Raw genomic sequence first — 19,928 nt, forward strand, 5'->3', positions numbered from 1 at the left:
GGTCGCAGCTTACATCTTGTGCCCAAATGAGAACTGCCCTTCCGTTTTGTCGCCAGCGGTATACGTTCTAACACATCCGCTACGAGTTGGCATCCATCGAACGCGTTACCCTCTGGGTGTTTTGTTTTACCGGTTTGAAAATTGATTGCACGCGCGAAAGTGACGAAACAATTTGGAGGCGCTTGTTGCTAATCGCTGCCAACCCGCGTACAGCAGTGTCACGGTGCCAGGTATTCGCTTGGCAGCAGTCGTGAAATGTCGTGAACCGTTGCTGGAGGGATTGTTTTTCTGTCGTCCAACCCACGACTGTGACTTGCCTCTCTGTCGAGTTTAGGGTTTCCCATGTCGCCTCGCTGCGCTTTTTTTTTTTTTTCGGGCTCTAATCTTGGTGAGTTGCTTTCGCTTTGGCGCGCGTTTTTCTTTTTAACTTTCACTCCCTTTTTTACTCCGCTTTTGGTGATTTCGTTTTTTTTCTCTTTCCCCGTAGGTAAACAGCGTGGAGGGGTCATCCGATCGGCCATGGCTTTATCTTTACGGGTCTTCGCTTTATAAAAAGCCGTTGCGCGCGCGATTTTTGTGAAGTGTTTGCGCGTGTGAAAAAAAAAAAAAAACTCCAAAGTGTGTGACCTCCCTCGTCGTTGGGCTGTGGTATACGTGCTGCATTTCGACCCAAGATTATTAATATGTCGGCGATTGTGGATCAGACGCCCAACACGGCCAAGTCTGTGATTGACCTCTTCGTACCGAACCATGACCCAGCGGCGGGCGAAGAGACCATAGAGTGTGATGGCCTGAACGAGAAGGTACGTTAAAGCTTTGCTCTGTTGGCTAACCCGGTGATAAATGAGTTTTACGCATCAGGCACTTCGCGCGTCAGAGGCGGTCACGCGCGATGCTGAGGGAAGTTACTAATTGGAGACAGTGACTGGCTATTTTTTTAGTGCGCGGTAACCGCGTATTTCTCACTTGCTAAATCAAAGAAAAGTGGTTTCGAAGGTTTGTCTATATCAAATGCGCGTTCTTCGTAGTTACGTGCAGTATTTCTTTTGAATAAAAAACACAAAAAAATTTACGGTACCTTCAGACACCTCCTAATTGCTATCTGGAAGGTAGGTCATCCTTCAAATTCAGACGTAAAAATACATTTGCATGGCTTCATCAAGATTAGTTGTGCTGCAAGCCCTTGTAAACATTGCAGCATACCAGTTTCGGTATTGATTTTGATTGATTTGTGGGGTTTAACGTCCCAAAACCACGATATGATTATGAGAGACGCCGTAGTGGAGGGCTCCGGAAATTTTGACCACCTGGGGTTCTTTAACGTGCACCCAAATCTGAGCACACGGGCCTACAACATTTCCGCCTCCATCGGAAATGCAGCCGCCGCAGCCGGGATTCGAACCCGCGCCCTGCGGGTCAGCAGCCGAGTACCTTAGCCACTAGACCACTGCGGCGGGGCGGTATTGATTTTGATGTCTCATCTTTCGAAGTACTACGTTATACATTGCATATATGAGATATACTGACACAGATGGCAGCAAGACTGTAAGGCCTTCTGTAAAATCGTGAAAACAAATGCTATGGTAAGCAGTGGTGGAGACAAAATCTTTCGGTAAGCAAGAAAAAAACAACATATACATAGATATACAATCAAGCTGTTTAAAATGTTTGAAAAAGGATTGTTCCCACTTGTTAAATTCATGAATGTTTTGTGTCATTCACATATAAACATTTTGAGGTATCTCAATATTTTCATCGAAGGAAACTCCACAAGGATACGTATGAAAATTTTGCAGTAAACGTTGCGCGATTAGTGCTCGGTTTGGTCCAAAACGTGATTTTCTCTCAACCGAAGTGTGTTTTCGGCACAAAACGAGCACTGTGGGGTTTCTGGATGTGCTTTTTCAGCAATTGACGTTGCCTTCGCATTTGTGTTCATTGTCTCAAAAAAAGCGCTGGCAGGTGTTTTTCTCTCCCGGCGAACTTTGGGAGATCGCACAGGGGTCAAATGTCGTCACGATGCAGAGCCATGACTGTCGCTTTAGTTGTGTTGCATAATAAACTAGCTCAGGGTCTCAATAGGTTGAACACTCACTCACAAGTACGACTCGGATCGAGCCACGAGTCTGGGTGAGTAGCAATTTGGTGAGTTTAGGTCAGAGCGACTTCAGTTTAGCAGATTCCAAGGGAGCCTTAGTCCGAGCAGGTCCACTTGAGGAAACTTTTGACGAGTGCCAATGAATCCTAAGTGCAATTCATATATTTTATTTGGTGTCTCAAAGCTGACCTGTAGGGCAATTAACTCCAGGTCCTCTAACTCGCAGGCTATCACGTTTTGGTTTCTGAGCACTGTACTTGTGTTGCTTTTAATATAGTTAGCGCAAGAGTGTACTTTGTCCTGTGAAAAAAAGGTTCTGTTTTACAGCCCACTATAATAAGTCACCTAGCCCAGTGACACATTTTGCAAGGCTGTTCAGAACCTCCACTGCTCAGGGTAAAGCACAGTAAATGAACATACAGACAAGTGCTTTAAGATCAGTTGTTGTGACGACTGCCTAACAGCACGCTTTTTTAATTTATGCAGACAGTCCTCGTGAGTCCGTCGTCAGAGCAGTATGACGCTCTAGAGAACTTGCTGAAGCAGCGGTTACGAAAAGGACATGGCGAGGTCATCTACGAGATCGGGACTGGAGGTGAGAACGTCGAGGGAGTGAATAATGTTACGGAACAAACTGGTAACTGAACTAATCAATAAAATGCTGTGTGCCCGCTTAGCAACATGTAGACTAGCGAAAAAACTCAGGAGCAGGTATTTTCGTCTTGTTGTACAGACCAAAGGCAACAACTACTGAAGAAGCGCAAGAAAACACAATAAGCGTATACCCAGCCTTAGTTTATTCTCTCCAAGCACTACTTAATAAGCTCACGCAAGCACATCAATACATGTCCAGCATGATAACATGCTTGATTACAAGAAAAACGAGTTACTTCTTGTTAATAGGCCTCTTATTACTTACTATCGGTCAAAACAAAATGTGGTGAATCTGAGTGTTTGACTCCTTTGACTGCGGGTTACTTTGAATCAGTCTTGGGTGACACTGGCGGAGCTCTGTGACAACCCTCACTGCAACGTCGAAGCAGTGCTATTTAGTAATACACCACTTTTATTACAAATATTTTGTTAGAAAGTGAAGAACATGTTGTGCAGAAAATCAAAAGCAGGCAATTCGGAGCTGGCATCGTGGAGTAATGTGCAGTTAACAGCCTTTTGGATTCAGTGTAAGATCTTTTATTGTGTCAAGTTTCATGTTTCTAACATTTGTACCTCATATTGTTGCTGCATGTAGTAATAAGAATCATTTGTAAGCGAAGCAGAATTCTGGTGTTTTTTCAAGTTTCTAGTTTTTTAGTGTGCTTACAGGATTGATTGAACTCGTTTTTAGAGCTCGATTTCTATCAGCAAAACGTGAAACACCGCGCTCTAGTGCTTGAATGATGTGGCAGATAGTTGACTGACTCGATGATTGATTGACTGGACATGTTGTAAGAGCACGATTTCGACCAGCCGAACATGCAATAGCCTACAAGAGTGCTCAATTGTCGTGTGCCCGTCCTCTGCTGGACACATGTTTAACAGGTGAAGGCGATGCCGGGCTCACGGCCGACAAGATGGATGCCTCGGTGGCAACGTTACAGAGCATAGCGGCGAGGCAGGATTGCGACTGCGTCCGGTTACGGGAGAAAAAGGCTGCCGAGGGACTGGTTGCCGAGTACCTGGTGCGACGGCGGGCCAAAGAGAACGATTTCGTGGAAGTCAGGTGAGAGCAGAGCGCACTAATAAGTTCTTTATTTGCACTAATCTCTCGGTGCTAACAGAAATCGTTACAAGGGAGCATAGGGGAAGCGGAGTATTTTGTACCTGCCCAGCATATGTACGTGAACAACAGCGATTGATATCTTCTACTGAGGAAATGCATGATAGGCCATGAAATTGATGAGGTTGCGTTGGGTCCTTGGCATGGCGCCAATAGTGTAACGGTGGCCATAAGAGCAGTCGCAGCTTTTTTTACAAGCCGCTGGACGGGATGTGCTTCTATAGCCCTGCGCCAACCTGACGGGAGTGTACATACTCACCTCCTTACCTCCCCATCTTCATCCATCACTCTTTCCCCTCCCCATTCCCCTTCACCAGTTTAGAGTATCAGACGAGAGAATACCATAGCTGAGGCTGGCCTTTCTGTGAATAAGCCTCTCTCTCTTCAACCAGCTGTGCACAGCAGATGCTGAGGAAATGGTAAAGCTGTTGGCTTACAGACAAGCCTCAAATTTGTCTATTGTTTTAGGTGATTGGTGAAGTGGGATGTGAATCGAGCGAGAGAGAATGATGTGGGAGGAGTGGCACATACCCCGTAGTGTGATTATGAACTTTCGGTGGCAAATACTCATTTACGGTCTACGGCGGCCCCCGGACATAAAGGCTTATCAAAGAAGTGCTTCGCTGTTGAAAAAAAATTTGATGCCCTTTCCCTGCTGGAAAAATGAGGCCAAGTGAAGCCTCGTATATGCATTCCTGGCCTTCTCTTCTTGAGTCTTTATATTACATTACTCAATGCTCCCTCCAATTGGACTTTCACCCATGTGCTTAGCAGCGCAGCAGTTCTGTCACTACTAGCAATGACAGTCGTGCATGTAACCATGAAATGCCACGAGATAAGGCAACGTCAAATGACAATTTGCCTCGATAGATCAATTTTTTATTTCGGAAGTGGCTGATCGCCAACAAACACACGGTCAAGAGGGTGCCAGCTGTTAAAAAAATTGTGCATACAAATACGCGCGTGATCGGTGTACCTTCGAAAGCCTGTTGGCACGTAACTGCATTTTTTTTACACTCGGTGGTGCCAAGTTTGTCGCCAATTATTCCACCGCCGCAGAAATCTGTAACTTATAAAACCGTTGCATAAAGTCGTCAGAGTACTGGCGTGCGACTTCAACCTATAGCAAATTCATATCTAATAAAGCCTTAGAAAATAAATTTTTCCTCAGAAGATAATCACTTCGCAAGATCTACTCAGAAGTTCTCCTAGGATGTGTGTCTATACCTACTGTGTCTAAATTTCAATTTCTATGGCTTCTGTGTCGAAACCTCTGTGTCTGCATCTTCCGTGTCAATGTCTTCTGCGTCAACTCCTTTGGACTAAAGCTCTTTGTCTAAACCTTCTGTATTTAAGTCTGTTTGTGCACCTTTTGTGTCTGCATCTTCTGTGTCTACGTTTTTAAAGCCGCATCATAAGTGTCGCATGGCAGTCTTCCATGTCAATGTAGAGCTCATCCATCAACAATGCGCACTCCAGGGTAGCTGTGGTGGGCAATGTCGATGCCGGCAAGAGCACTCTGCTGGGCGTGCTCACCCATGGTGAGCTGGATAACGGCCGTGGCTTGGCTCGGCAGCGGCTGTTCCGGCACAAGCACGAGGCCGAGTCCGGCCGCACTTCGTCCGTGGGCAACGACATCTTGGGCTTTGACTCGCGGGGAAACGTGGTGAACCAGCCAGACCCACATGGGGGACAGCTTGACTGGATGCGCATCTGCGAGCAGTCCTCAAAGGTGCGTCCAGTTGTGGCAATTTCATGATGACTGAGTACATTCGTGTGTGGTCATAAAAAAGAAAGAAGAAAAAAAGCTTTCAAAATGTGTTGAGAGGGTTTGTGAACCACTTTTCAAGCTTGCTTCGAAAACATGTCCTGCGGATAGCAGACACTCACCATCAACATCTTAGCCAAACCTTGTAGTCGTGCACAGCAAGGAGCACTTACAGGCGTAGTGCTAGGTTACCATTTTCTCAGGGATCCGCTTTTCGTATGGAGACCAGTACTCATTCTCCCCAGAGCTGCTGTGGGCACCTGTTTGACTTCGAAGAACAAATGGCATCCTATTGTTGAATAGCTGACCTAAATCAATAGTGGCATTTGCATAAGACACGCTTCTTGCCATGAGATGTTACCCCATGGCAGCGCAGTGTCCCATAGTCTGCTAACATTACACAGTAGTCGCAATAGGAAAGAGTGATAACGTTGCATCACACATGCTCATGGTAATGACGTGCACTGCCGTAAATTCTTTTTCTCCTGTGTCGCTTCTGGTGCACTCATTGGTACAAAAGAAAGAAACCACTTGAAGATCGCAACATTCCCGTGTGGGGTGGTGCTTGTTTTGGTGGATTGAAGACATTTCTAGTGCAATAAAGTTCTAAAGCAATAAACTTCGATACTTAGGTCATTCCATAATTACCTGGAACAGCGGTTCCCGATCCCTTTAAATGTTTATGGTTGAAATCGGCTTTTTTCGGGAAGTGTAAACACTTTTTTAAGGTTTCTCAAATTGAAGGCTTAAGTTAAACTTCTTCACCTGCCGTTTACTTTTCCAGAACGCACAGCTTGTCAGATGAAGGGCGCGGGATGCGTTGTGTGTCTCTTTGATTTGTTTTCCTGGACTGCCCAGGACTACTTGACGTGACAGGTTTGACCTAGATTTGCCTCATCAGTTCTACTGAGCGGTCTGAAAGTAGCTGTGCGCTTTCCTGGGTACTCTGAAGTTCGAGTTGGTCGACGTAATTTGCCCGCGTTCTGTGGCCCGCTGCCTGCACGGCAAAGTTTTTCTTTGACGTTGTGCTCTGAAATAAGTTAGAATTCTTTATTTAAAATCACTTTATCGGTTGGTTTGCCATACTCATGCTCTTTTATAGATTTGCTGTGATCCGCGCGATTGTTTGCCACTGTTTTTCTAGAGAAAAGCATATACATTGAACCGCATTATGAGAGTTGAACATCATTACGAAAGTACCCGATTAGGAGCAGTTCTTGTCCCTTATGTGAGGCGTCTTTTATAAGCTGCGTACCATTTTCTCTTTTTCCGTTCAACCGCTGTCTTATCATAGGCACACTTGACACCTGCTGTGCGCAGTGTTCTCTTGCATTGGCACCTCTTATTAGGGGGTTCAACAGTAACAGCTGCCACTCACCAGTACTTACCTACAAAGCAAAAAGGTGGAAGCTTTGGAAAAGAGGTGTAGTTATATAGGATGACATAGCAAGCCACGGAAAGGAAAATGATGGCTACGACAGACATTAAGGGACAAGAAGAAAGCGCAGTGAATCTTGGAACAAACGATTGTTGAAGTCGTCTTAGTCGAAGTCGAGAAAAAATGTGCGTGGGCAGGGCACGTAGATGAGATAACTGCCGGTCATTAAGAGCAACATACTGGACTCTACGAGAACGCAAGAAAGGGGTTCACAGATAATTAAGTGGACAGATGATGTCAGTTTTTGCAGAGACAGCGTGGCTTCAGCTAGTGGTGAACTGGGTTCATTGGAGGAACTCGAGAGAGTTGATTTGTCCTGCATGGTCAGGACGAGGACCATGATCGTGCGTTTGGGTAATTTGTTATTCTTTAACGCAGCCGATAGAAGAACTGTTGTGGGCCTGCTTTCGCACTTGTTGCAGGTGATCACGTTCATCGATCTGGCTGGCCACGAGCGTTACCTGAAGACCACCATCTTTGGCATGACGGGGCACGCCCCCGACTTCACCATGCTCATGGTGAGAACGCCTGTTGCTGCGCATGTTATCGAACCGAAGCGCGAAACCACCGGTCCTGGCGTTCGTGCGGATTGTTTGGTGCCTCCTTTTATGCGGTGTGGTGCCAGTACTCTCATCTTATGAGCAACAGCAAAGGTATTGTGCAAGAAGATGCAAAAGTAATGGATTAAATGTGCGAGGCTCTTCAATATCGCACCATGCGCTGTGGTAACACTATGTTACGCTTGTGGGTCTTCCTTATGCGGACATCAACAAAGTTTTAAATTATGTAAAAACTGACATAGTTTGCGGTAGTGTTGGTAACAAGAAGCCAATGAGCCTGTGTGCAAGAATTTATTTGAAATGTTAGTGAAAACGCCGTGAGAACCTAACATAAATGCGACTTGTGTATATTGAAAAAATATATATGTTTAGTGTAATTCTGTTGTATACCGTATACCTAAATGCACTAAAAATTGATAGAACTTTCCAGTTGTGCACTTAGTATCTGTGCATTATTTCAGTTATACCAAGCTATTTAGCGTGTAACTAAATATGGTTTGATTGTATTGCTGTATTTTACTCCTGCGTGAGCCCGAGAAGGGCCTGCAGTATCTGTAAATAAAAAAAAAAATGGCCTCTTTCTTTTTTTGTGCCAGAACCAAAAGAGAAAAAAAAATTAAGGCAGGTTCACACTAGTGGCGCCAAGCCTGAAAGAAGTGCAGGGCTGAATGGCTTGCCTTGTTTCTCTTATCTCTCTATCTTCCTCTGTTTCTCCCTCTGTCCCTTTCTTTTTGTTTCTCAATTTCTGTCTTCTTATTTTTTTCTCTCCTTTTCTATCTATCTCTTGCTCTGTCTGTCTAGTATTACTTTCTATTTCTTTTCCTCTACTCGAGTTGTTGCCCACTAGAGGAGCTACATCCCACGCCGGACGAACTGGTGCACATTATTCTGGGAGGGAGGCAGATAAAAAAGATAGAGAGCATGTGGGTTCATGATGATGATCATTTTTGTTCACGACTCATAGACTTTTCTCGAGCACGAATAGGTCCGCTGTTAAAATTGCCACTGTTACCGTTCAGCAATAGTGATGCATAGTGAGGGCGTTCACAGTTTGAGGGGTATTGACTCAAAAATTTTGACCGCGTTTTTTTTTTTTTTTTTGCAATATATTGCTGAGGGTCTCCTAATCATAACGCAACATGTCATTTGCTACTGTGCAAGGCAGATAATTAATTACAGACTCATCATTACCAACCAATCTCAGTTTCGGTTGCAAGAGCTCGAAAAATGGCAAGCCGCCATTTGGGGCCAGCTATCGCCACGTAGCACGCGCAGCATCCGCACACAGAACCGTGATGCACTTCCGCGCAGTTCGCATCGAGAAGTCCTTTTAAACAGAAAACGGAAGAACGGCGCGCCCAAGCACAAAAATTTTAATGCAAGCTCTGCAGCCACAGGCTTGCGAACAGTCGCCAGGTAGTAGTCTGCTGGCGTAAACATGGCAAAAAAGTAATTGCGACTGTACCTTGTATCAGTGGCAGCGTGGTGATGTGAGCAAAGCAAAGCGGCTCATCATCGAGTCACTTTCGAGGATGCCAATGCCACAAGGTGCGGCATATATAGCTCGATCGCATACATAAACTTTAACATTCATATGAAATACCTTCTAGGTCATATTAAGATTTGATATTTTGCAGAGTACATGCACATGTTCTCAGGAATTGATCCCACAAGCTGTTGTTGTCAATCTGTTTCTTTCCTCACCTCATTTTTTTTCCTTTTTTCCATATTGTTTGCTCCAAAGAAGTTCACTTATTATTGTGCTATGTACCAACTAGACCCAATGCAAGTATTACTGAAATCGCCCGCAAAAGTTTGTGTCCGCATGCCTTAGAGAGACCAATCTCAAGTGTTAAATTCAACCAAATGTCAGGCTGAACTCGCTGTACCACTCAAAAAAATGCTGCTCAGTATTCCTTTAAACGGAAGACGCGATTCGACGTTTTCCTTCTTTTCAGGTGGGTGCCAATGCAGGCGTGGTGGGAATGACCAAGGAGCACTTGGGCCTGGCCCTGGCACTGAGCGTTCCCGTGTTTGTGGTGGTCACCAAGATGGACATGTGTCCGGCCAACGTTCTGCAGGACACTATGCGCCTGCTCGTGCGCATCCTCAAGTCACCGGGCTGTCGCAAGATCCCCGTCGTGGTCCACTCGGACGACGACGTGGTCGTCTGTGCCACCAATTTTGTCTCCGAAAGGTGCGCGATAGGGAGGGCATTGTGGCAAGCCTACTTTTGGCTTGGATAGTTATTACCAGTAACCTACGTAACCTTGTTGACAGTTTCTGGCATTCTGCACTTGACGTGAATAAATGGGAGCCATGAAGGGTCAGTGATTATAGAAGCTTCATAATAGAAAAAGTGGGGAGTGACTGCAAGAAGGCTTACTTCGAAGCGAAAATCTCAGATGCCTCATTAGGCGCAGAAGTGGCTGTTCATGTGTCGTGATTATCTCGGGAATGCTTGCAAAAGATGAGAATGAGAGAAAAAGACTGCAGGCCTTGGTAGCTTGACAAACACACTTTATCGAATAACGTGCAAACAATTATGAACAAACTCAATTCAAGTCAAAAAGGCACACGATTGGCTAGCAATCAAAACCAGAAGTAACTCTAATCCTACACAAGGTCAGTGCCTAAGCCTGTCTAGCCACTACGGCTTCTCCGTGGCTACTTTTATGGGGTTGCCCCGCCACAGTGGTCTAGTGGCTAAGGTACACCGCAGCTGACCGGCAGGTCGCAGGATCGAATCCTGGCTGAGGCGGCTGCATTTTCGATGAAGGCGAAAATGCTGTAAGCCCATGTGCTCAGATTTGGGTGTACGTTAAAGAACCCCAGGTGACTGAAATTTCTGGAGCCCTCCACTATGGCATTTCTCATATTCATATGGTGCTTTTGGGACGTTAAACTCCACATATCAATCAATCAATAAATCTCATGGGGTCACGCACTAATTGAACGACTTACTGTTCGTGGCGTTCGCTCGGTCACAAAGACTCGCTGTCCCGTCACTGAAGTCTTTGGAGACATTTCATGGTGTCGTTGTTGAACCTTATCCTAGCTGCTAGTCTCCCTTGCTTATATTCCGGTCGCCTCTGCTCCTTGCCTCCCAATTTAACTGACGACTCGGCACTCCGGTGATTGCCATGCTGGTCGCAGCCGTCTTGTTAAGAAAGTGAAGTGCTGCCCGCGCCCTGGAAATTGCTGTGACGAGGTGCCACAGGTGCACAAAGCCTTGCTCGGCGAAACCACGTGCCGCCGGTTTCTAGAACCGGGTGGCCGCTGCCTTCGCCATGGGTGCGATGCCGACTCGTTCGACCTTCTTCGTTTGGCACTCCACAGGGCACAGCCCGCTTCTCCTCCTGGGGCTTCGTGTCACGGCACGGGTCACGAGCCACGAGCCTTTCTGTGACCAATCGCGTGTGGGTACGTGGCAGAGGCGCACACAATCACCAATCGCAGACCTCTGGCACGTGCTGCATGCCCCTTTACTCATGACGCACTGGCATAGGCATTTTTACAAAGTGATGCAAAAGAGCATCGTCATGTGGTGACGTCATCATATAATGTTACTGTGGTGTCACATATTGGCAACCTCATAACATCATTATGACACGGCATCATAACGTCACTATGACATCTGACATCATCGCATGACTTCATCTTGGGCGAAGATGGGCCGATCTTGGAGGCAGTCAAAAACCAGGTGAAGTGCAGAAAGTTTCGGATGCCACCAATCTTAGAGGCAGTGCAAAAAAACACATTAGTTGCACAAAGCTTTGAGAAGAACAGGGCTGGATGGGAGGATCGAGACAGTTGACTGAGAAAGAAAAAAAAATTACTTTCGCCTTCAAGTCATCTTAGATGTACATTGTTACATTGCCATGGGTCAAAACAAAAACTGTGCAACTCACTGTACAGCTGATTGCATATTTACAATGACCACAAAAAAAAAAAAAAAAGGCAGCTGCGCAGAGAGCCAATTTCGTGACTCTATGTTATACAGATAGAAGAGAGGATGTCTTTTGGCTAGTATTACCACTTATCCGAAAGTTCCTCATTGTGGAACACGCAGGTTATGCCCCATATTCCAAGTGTCCAACGTGACTGGTGAGAATCTGCTGCTGCTCAAGATGTTCCTGAATCTCCTTTCTACACGGATGCCCAACCTGGACTCGGAGCCAGCAGAGTTCCAAGTGGACGACACTTATTCGGTCCCCGTGAGTGCAGCCTCGATGTTTCCCGGCAGTCTCGTCGTTTGTTGTGGGTCTAGCAGTTCCAGAACTTGCTAATTTGTTTGTAAACACTACTACACTCAAACCCCATTATAATAAAGTACATACTACATGAAAATAAGTTTGTTATAACCAAAAATTCGTTATAGAGGTATTTTTCTAACACTATATATGTATTACAAGGCTATTCTTTATTTACTTTGTTATAATTGATATTTTGTTATATCAGGGTTCCTTATATTGAAGATTGATGCAAGTTTTACTCAGCAGTGGCTTTGGCATATTGACACGTGAACCTCTTTAAAGTTTTTCTGCAGTTTCGTGAGTAATTTCGTTGGAACAAAAATAATGCTGCTGGCCCAGTGCTATTTATCACAATTGCTGCTCACATTTAAGCATCTACTAAAATTTCTCGGAGCAGTCGCATCTTACAGCGTCTAAAAGAAGAACCTAAAGGTGACAAGGATGGCTATGTGGCTTATTCACACTGATAAAGTGTGTAAAAACAGTGGGCATTTGCTTGTGTGCATAATGCATATGTTGTGCACACATTTAGGATGGTCAGGAAGGGACAAATTCATTGTAATAGCTCTTTTACATGTCATAAAGTTTAAATTTTAAAATGGTACAATTTGAAGACAGTTACACCATTTGGGTTGTATATTTATGAGACAACGGTAAATGTAATCTCTCTTGCGCATATCCTTATTTTATTAATGCCATATGCCCACTGATACTTCATTATATGGGCACTTAAAATTCTTTTTAGCTAGAAAACTCCTGAAAAATGGTTTTGTGCACACACACACACACACGACAGAAAGCAATCTACATTTCAAAAGTGGTCTTTTCTGGTCTGCTTCACGGCCATAAAAGATTAGTTTCAAAACCAATGGACGCTAACAGTTATTAAGTGATTAAAAAAAATGGACCAATGTTTAATGCTCTGTCACCTAGGCTCATCATGAAAATAAGTTTGGTATCTCGTATACAGCATCGTAAACTCAATAAAGCTTATTATCTTATGTACTCTCTTAAGAGGTCGATTAGATCGGGGATAGCCCCCGGGCACTTGTGTTACGTGCACTGATGCAAAAAGCGTTAGGCATCATAACGTATATGGTAGGCTTGTGCGAATATTCGAATAACTCGCATATTCTAACAAGAAGTAGAGAATTCATATTCTCTTTGATTCAAATTTAAATTATTGAAATTTTCGAAGTATTCGCAATGAACAAGCATGTGTACACAAATCCGCATGTAACTGCCTGTAAAGGTGGTTTCACTGCAATGTGGAGGTGCTGAGCCGTGAAAGCACCTATCAAGGGGAAATTCATTCTGGCGCGAAACTTCCCTTCAAGTTTAAAGGGGCCTTGCAACACTTTTTGAGCATAGTCATAAAACGCTGCCAAACGGTATTTGAGACTCCCGAGAACACTCGAGCCAGATATTATAGCGCAGCATGCGGCCTGCGATTCACAATGAATTCTCAAAGTCAGCTAAAAATTGCTCTGCTTCTCACGGCAAATGACGCCACAAGCTGAAAACTCACTCGTCACAGCCATTGTATCAGCCATTGGCGGATTTGGGCATGGCGCGCTCAATAGTTACTAGGGCTGCCACGGCAGGCCGCCACTTGTTCATGCGTACGTGCGCGATCACACTAAAAAGCCGCGTATTCGAATAAAAAAACATGAAAAAAGTTCTCAAGGCCATGAGGCATTCGTAACGAGCTTTCTTTCCCTATGCTATCTGTTCCTGCTTAGCTTCCAGTGCTTTAGTTGGGACGAGAAGAGAGAATGCAATTGCAGAGTGCGACAAATCTTTGCAACTACACCTCAACGAATGCAAACGCGGCACACGCTGGAAGGATCGAGGGAGGGGGTGTAAACGAGGGTGCTTTGTTGCGTCCAGGGCGTGGGCACAGTGGTGTCGGGCACCACTCTCAAGGGCGTCATTCGGCTTAACGAGGTGCTCCTGCTGGGTCCGGACCCCCTGGGCCACTTCCAGCCCGTGGCGATCAAGTCCATTCACCGGAAACGAATGCCCGTCAAGGAGGTTCACAGCGGTCAGACGGCCTCCTTTGCGTTGAAAAAGGTGAGCAAGGAATCGATTGGTTTGTTTGAACTTCAAAAAAACAAAAAGTCGACACTTTTTTCCAAGCCTCTCATTGTTCTTCCCCAACCTTCGGAGTGCACAGTGGTCGGCGAAAACCAACTGAAAAGAAAGCTATACGAGACGTTATCTGTAGCGATTATAATGTAAATGGGAAAAAATTGAACCGGACAAAAAGACAGCTTGCTGTTTGCGAGCACTGGACCTGCAACGATTGGATAACACGTCCAATGCTCCACCGACTGAGCTACGGGGGCGATAGTTTTTTTTCCCGTCCACTATATAGACAATATCTGTCCATGCAGAGCTTCGATGGTGTGTAAGCGCTGCTCTTAGCCATATCAGCGAGCGTGAAAAACTTTCTTTTTTTTGCCAGCTGGCATGGCATGGCACCTGACTACAAAGACTTCATTGTCTGTTGATTTTTACTAAGTTTGTGTCTAACAATAAAAAATGAGCACTTAATTTCCTTTTCTTTCATTCCTACAATCATGGGGACATTCTCAAAGCATTTTTATGGGGGAACCTGCTCGTTAGTAAGTACTGGGACCCCTGCTGTAATTACCTAGCATGATGGATTTGTGGGAACTGATGAGTAGCAAAAAAACAGTCACTGTTTACTGTACATCAAACTGGAAAAAAAAGCTGCACCATGAAGGTGAAGCAATAATTGCAATACAGTTGCACCGTGTTATAACCAACTCAAAAGTATCGTGATAAGTGGTCGTTATATCAGTGGTTCGTTGTATATGGACTCGTCTAAAAAAAATGTGCACTTAGCGACCAAAATATTTTTTGCTGTGTATTTTTATTAAAAGGCGCTACCAACCTCTTCGGTGACAAGATAGGCCTTTCCACGTGTTGAGCGTCAGCTGCTGTGTGCTCACGGGTGAAATAAACCACGTTCGCAATGAACTCTTGTCGTTCCGCTGAAGCGAGGCACCGCCACGTGGAACCGATCATTCCTGGCTGGTTAAGTGGAATGGGTTGCTTACTCGGCTCTCTCTGTCCTATGCTGGGCCGTTTGCAGTCTAATGTATGTGCTGTGGGGGTGCTAACACCTCGTGTAAAGTTGCTTGCGCCTCGAGGCGCATGTGTCTCGCGCAGAGGCCGCATTCGGGGGTCGCAACTGTCGAGCAGTAGGTGGCGTTGTGCTCGCAAGCGTGTATTACCACCATCATCATCATGGTTAGAACGGTGGCGCTGGCAGTGACGCCTGGCGGCAAGCCTGTGGGGCGGCACATTAGAGAAGCGGCCCTCTTTGGCTTGTGGCAGTTGGCGCGTACATTTGTCTCTTGCGGCGGGTCTGTGGTGAACAGCACCGCGGTTCGTCTGCCGTAGGTCCTTGGGGTGAGTCAGGCGTTGGCAAGGCTGCCTTGTGTGTGTTCTTGTGTTTGTTATGTTTTTGAGTGTTGTATAATTTTGTATAAGGCTGTTTTAGCATGTTGATCACAATTGGTGTATATTAATTCGGCTGACGACAGCGTCATTCTAAAGGTAGTTAAATAAATTTGTGTTGTTTGGTTTGGTTTGACCGTGTTTGCTGTGTCCGTTCACTCCAAGAGCGTGGCGCCACACTGGCGTCCCATGTTGGGCGCCTTGTACTGCCTGTGAAGAAATGCCTGAAAAGTGCACAAACTCACTCGCAGCATCGGAAATCTGCGTGCGGTGTTCACCACGACCTATGATATTTTTATCGCGAGTATAAATTAGAGCGGGGCATGTGCAAGCCCACATCTTTCATGCTTTAGAATGCCTGTTTAAACTCTTTTTTTTTTTTTTTTCGCTTCGTATGCGCAATGTTTTTATTTGCGGCCCTGTTGGAAGTGTTCATGGTAAAGTCAGGAGGCTTCAAAGAAGATTCGCTAATAAGTGGACGTAGTTTCAATGGGTAGTATAAGCAAATCATAAGTGCCCGAAAATATAATTGTTGTGATTGGTAGATTGTTATAAGTAGGTTTCACTGTACTGGCAAGGACTAGTGGCTAAGGTACTCGGCTGCTGACCCGCAGGTCGTGAGATCAAATCCCCGCTGTGGCGGCTGCATTTTCGATGGAGGCGGAAGTGTTGTAGGCCCGTGTATTCAGATTTGGGTGCACGTTAAAGAATCCCAGGTGGTCGAAATTTCCGGAGCCCTCCACTACGGCGTCTCTCATAATTATATGGCGGCTTTGGGACGTTAAACCCCACAAATCAATCAATCAGTCATGTACTGGCAAGAAATCGCAAGGTTACACGAAGTAAGGTCAGCAGCTGACTCTCCCGGATCCGATCTCGTGCAACTCTACAAAATGCTGGTTTAATGAAGTGAATGCGGCGTCTTTTGTGCAGCCTGTTTGGCTGCTTTCGTGCGGACTGCTTTCACGCTGTACAAACGAAGCGGTTTTAATGCTGCCTGTCATCTCTTGACGAGCCATTGTCAGCAGGCCTTGCAGGTGAAGGAGTACAGAAAAATGCACGTGGCGTTCTCAGCTCGGCGTTGGTGTTTTTCCAGAGCACACATTTCGGATGTTCTTCAGTGAATTGTCGAGAGTGGGGCGCGAGTGGACAGGAGAGTGGGGCGCAGGGAGGAGAGAGAGCGAATGGTGAAAGATAGAGCGGCGAAGCACTGCACCTACCCTTTCCTACACTCTTTCGCACCGCACGCTTTGGTTGCTAGGGGGGAGGATAAGCGTGCAAGCCCACAGCTGTTCCGGTGGGGGGGGGGGTGAAAGCAAAGAGATAACACCTGTCGGTGCGCGGACAGTGGCGGATGCCTAACATAGCCTGACTAAGAAATGCATTCGCATTTTAACTTATCATGAGTGCCCATACAATTGCTGTCGCTACTAAAACTAAACACTGCGTCTCTGCAGCAAGTGAAGCGCTCGGATATCCGCAAGGGCATGGTGCTGGTGTCGCCCAAGCTGGAGCCAAAGTCCTGCTGGGAGTTCGAGGGCGAGATCCTGGTGCTGCACCACCCAACCACCATCAGCCCGCGCTACCAGGCCATGGGTGAGAGGCACTTTATTCTCGCCCATAATCTGGAGAAGCGCTAATTATGAAATTAATGAGTGTCTGTTTCAACAAAAAGCGGACCTAGGGCCTGTCCTATTATTGTAGTTGCCACTAGCCTCTTGTGTGAAGACAGTAACAGAGGAGGCCTTGTAGAATATATTGTTTGTTTTACGTTTTGCATCACAACACCTTGTTGGATCTCGATACACGTGTACGATCGGTGTGCTGCTTGTGGGCTGCGGGAAAAATCGCATTGCTACAGGAAACCTATTGTCAGGCTACACAGCCCTTTACTTCTGCCTGTATTCTGTTGGTGGCAGGAGACCAGCTCGTTCATTCACACTAGGGAATCAATAGATTTGTGTCTTCACAGTTTTGGTAAAAATTAGGCAAGCGTTCTACACATTAAAAAATGAAAACAAGTGCATAAGCTATCACCCTTCACAATACCAATATAGCACATATAAGAGTTCAGGCAAACAGCAAAAGGATTCATTTGTGAAAACCATTGCTCACCTTTCTCATATTTGATGGTTTGCAAGCATGTGTTATTACCATGGGCATGCTTGGCCATCTTGTACGAATGCGTTTCTTAAATAAAATTTTGAATTTATAGCAAGTGCTGTTTCCCATCGTTTGTGTGTCCTAGTCCTTTTTCTCGTCCTTGTCTCGCTGCAACGAAATATGCCAGTAATGCCGAAAGTTGGGCGAGTCGGTGATAGTTCGTGATTACATATAAAGCGGTGTCTCTATCGTTCCTTTTGTGCCTGTCGTCGTGCACTGCTCCATATGTAATCGGAATATACCAGTACGAACGAGCCCAGTTCGCTGCACTTCTTAAATAAAGTTTTTTTGTTTGATTGATTGATTGATCAGAAGGCTTAGCATTACTTAAGGGCCATTTATTAATAATCGATTCACTTTCAGTCCACTGTGGCAGCATACGGCAGACGGCCTCCATCCTGTCCATGTCGACAGACTGCCTGCGCACCGGCGACAAGGCGCTGGTGCGTTTCCGCTTCATCAAGAACCCCGAGTACCTGCGTCCAGGCATGCGGCTGGTCTTCCGCGAGGGCCGCACCAAGGCCGTGGGCAACGTGCTGCGCCTCTTCCCACCCGTGCCCGGTGGAGGCCACTACCACGGCGTTGCCAAGGCGACGGCCAACAAACCGCAGCAGCAGGCCAGAAACAGCAGTGCGCCAACCACGTCCGAGAACAACGGCGACGCCTCGGCGGCCGAACACCAGATTACCAGTGGTGGGTCTGCCGTGTCTGTGTTATTTTAACATGTGACTGGCATTTAGGAAGTGTTGCGCTGAATTTCTTTGAGGGGAGTCGGGATGCAGTGGCGCTATCCGGCATTGGCTCATTGTTAGTGCTGGCTGTTACCCAAAGGGAAGCCAGTGTAGGTTAAATGATGGCTAACATTAGCCAATGATGGCCGAAATACTAGTGTTGGCTAATGTGGTCAGTGCTAGCTACTGGTTGCTAAAGGGAGACTAGTGTACGCTAAATGATAGCTAACTTCGGCTAGTCATGGCCAAACCAATGATGTTGGCTAGTGTGGATAGTGCTGGCCGTTGCCTGAATGGAGGCTAGTATTAGCTAAATATTGTCAAATGTTCACTAATGAAGACCAAATGAATATCGCTAGCTAATGCTGATACTGCTGGCTGTTACTACTTTCTGACGATCCCAAAGTTTCACCTTAAATATTCTCTTTTTTTTTTTTTTTCGTTTGGTGCAGATACCACATCATCCGCGTCCAGGTCGGAGAACGAGCCACAAAAGGCCAGCAAACGGAACCGCGGACGTTACCGGGGTCCCCGGATGGCACCCATCATCTGAAGAAAAGCGCGCTGCCACAGCGGAGCGCGTTTTCTAAGATTATATTTCACCTCACCCAATATGGATCCGTTGCATGTACTTAAATAGCCGGTGTGCCCGCCCACATCCTCTGCCACTCCCTTTCGCCTCCAAGTTAGGCTTCTCATTCGTGGACCCCCTCCTCTATGCTTGTTGTTTGTCTAGGGCATTTTCTTTTCATTGCCCTATCATCTGCGCCTTCACGTGTAATAGAACTCGCTCGCCTCACATTTGTTCCTGCTTGTGCATCAAAAGGGCTGGGCAGCTAAGCGAGACCTTCATCCGCCTGTGTTCAGAACAACTTCAACCTTCACTAATCAGAAAGTTGGTGCTCCCAAGCTCGTTAGCTTGCTCGGTTACTCGACTTTGTTAGCCCCCTGCAAACTCTGCGCTTTACAGGTTTCGCCGAAATTCTCATTTCGGTAGACAACTGTCATTTTTATTTTTGTTTGTTTGGCCCTCTTGTAATGCCACTTTACTTTTTTTGCTTCTATTTTTTTACAGGTTTAGACAGTCGTGCGATAGCAATGTAGATTTGGGGTGACGACCTTTGTCTGTCTCACCACAGTGCAAATTGGGATGCTTATCTGTACTTTCTCTCTTTTTTTTTTTAATAGATGGGTCGCTCCTGTCGATGCTCGGTGTGTTGTAGTGCTGACATTATTCGTTGCCTGCGTGCCATGATTTGTGCAATGAAGAATGGTACGCAAGTTTTGCTATTCAGCCGACATTTGACTCAAACTTGTGTTTCCATAGCACATTGCCAACTTTTGTGACGTTGACAAACACATGAACAAAAAGTGCAGATTCCCAGAAAGAGATCAGGTAGTATTGTAAAATATGATTACTTGAATATCTTGTAACTCTGCAGATGGTTACCTGTGCGTGGCACATGTTGGCAGCCATTTACTGAAAAAAAAAAAGTAAGAAAAATTATGTTTTCTAAAGCAGCTTCACATAACACTGTTTTTCGTCTGGCGCTAAGTCCACAAATGCACACGTGGCACGTTGAATACGAAAACAGGATGCTCTACGGTCAAATGTCGTTAAAACTAGTATGTCAAATCTAACATGAAA

The 19,928-nt window shown here is 45.8% G+C and overlaps 1 protein-coding gene across 1 annotated transcript; it reads left to right on the forward strand.

Annotated features, from left to right (window-relative positions):
• Positions 1 to 512: 512 nt before the first annotated feature.
• Positions 513 to 18,894, forward strand: GTPBP1 (GTP-binding protein 1). The gene is made up of 11 exons (XM_075868779.1): positions 513 to 803; positions 2,585 to 2,693; positions 3,638 to 3,818; positions 5,355 to 5,607; positions 7,504 to 7,599; positions 9,600 to 9,838; positions 11,714 to 11,858; positions 13,788 to 13,970; positions 16,844 to 16,982; positions 17,913 to 18,242; positions 18,733 to 18,894. Exons 1-11 carry the CDS (start codon positions 684 to 686, stop codon positions 18,831 to 18,833), a joined length of 1,896 nt encoding a protein of 631 aa, XP_075724894.1. The 5' UTR covers positions 513 to 683; the 3' UTR covers positions 18,834 to 18,894.
• The last annotated feature ends 1,034 nt before the right edge of the window (positions 18,895 to 19,928 follow it).

The sequence above is a fragment of the Rhipicephalus microplus genome, chromosome 7 (assembly GCF_043290135.1).
Source record: "Rhipicephalus microplus isolate Deutch F79 chromosome 7, USDA_Rmic, whole genome shotgun sequence".
NCBI classification, from domain to species: Eukaryota; Metazoa; Arthropoda; class Arachnida; order Ixodida; family Ixodidae; genus Rhipicephalus; species Rhipicephalus microplus.

Excerpts from the sequence above, each read along its gene's own strand:
- GTPBP1 (XM_075868779.1), top strand. The coding sequence starts at position 684 with ATGTCGGCGATTGTGGATCAGACGCCCAACACGGCCAAGTCTGTGATT. Across the intron at positions 16,983-17,912 it reads CCCGCGCTACCAGGCCATGG|TCCACTGTGGCAGCATACGG; the intron begins GTGAGAGGCACT and ends ATTCACTTTCAG. Across the intron at positions 18,243-18,732 it reads CGAACACCAGATTACCAGTG|ATACCACATCATCCGCGTCC; the intron begins GTGGGTCTGCCG and ends CGTTTGGTGCAG.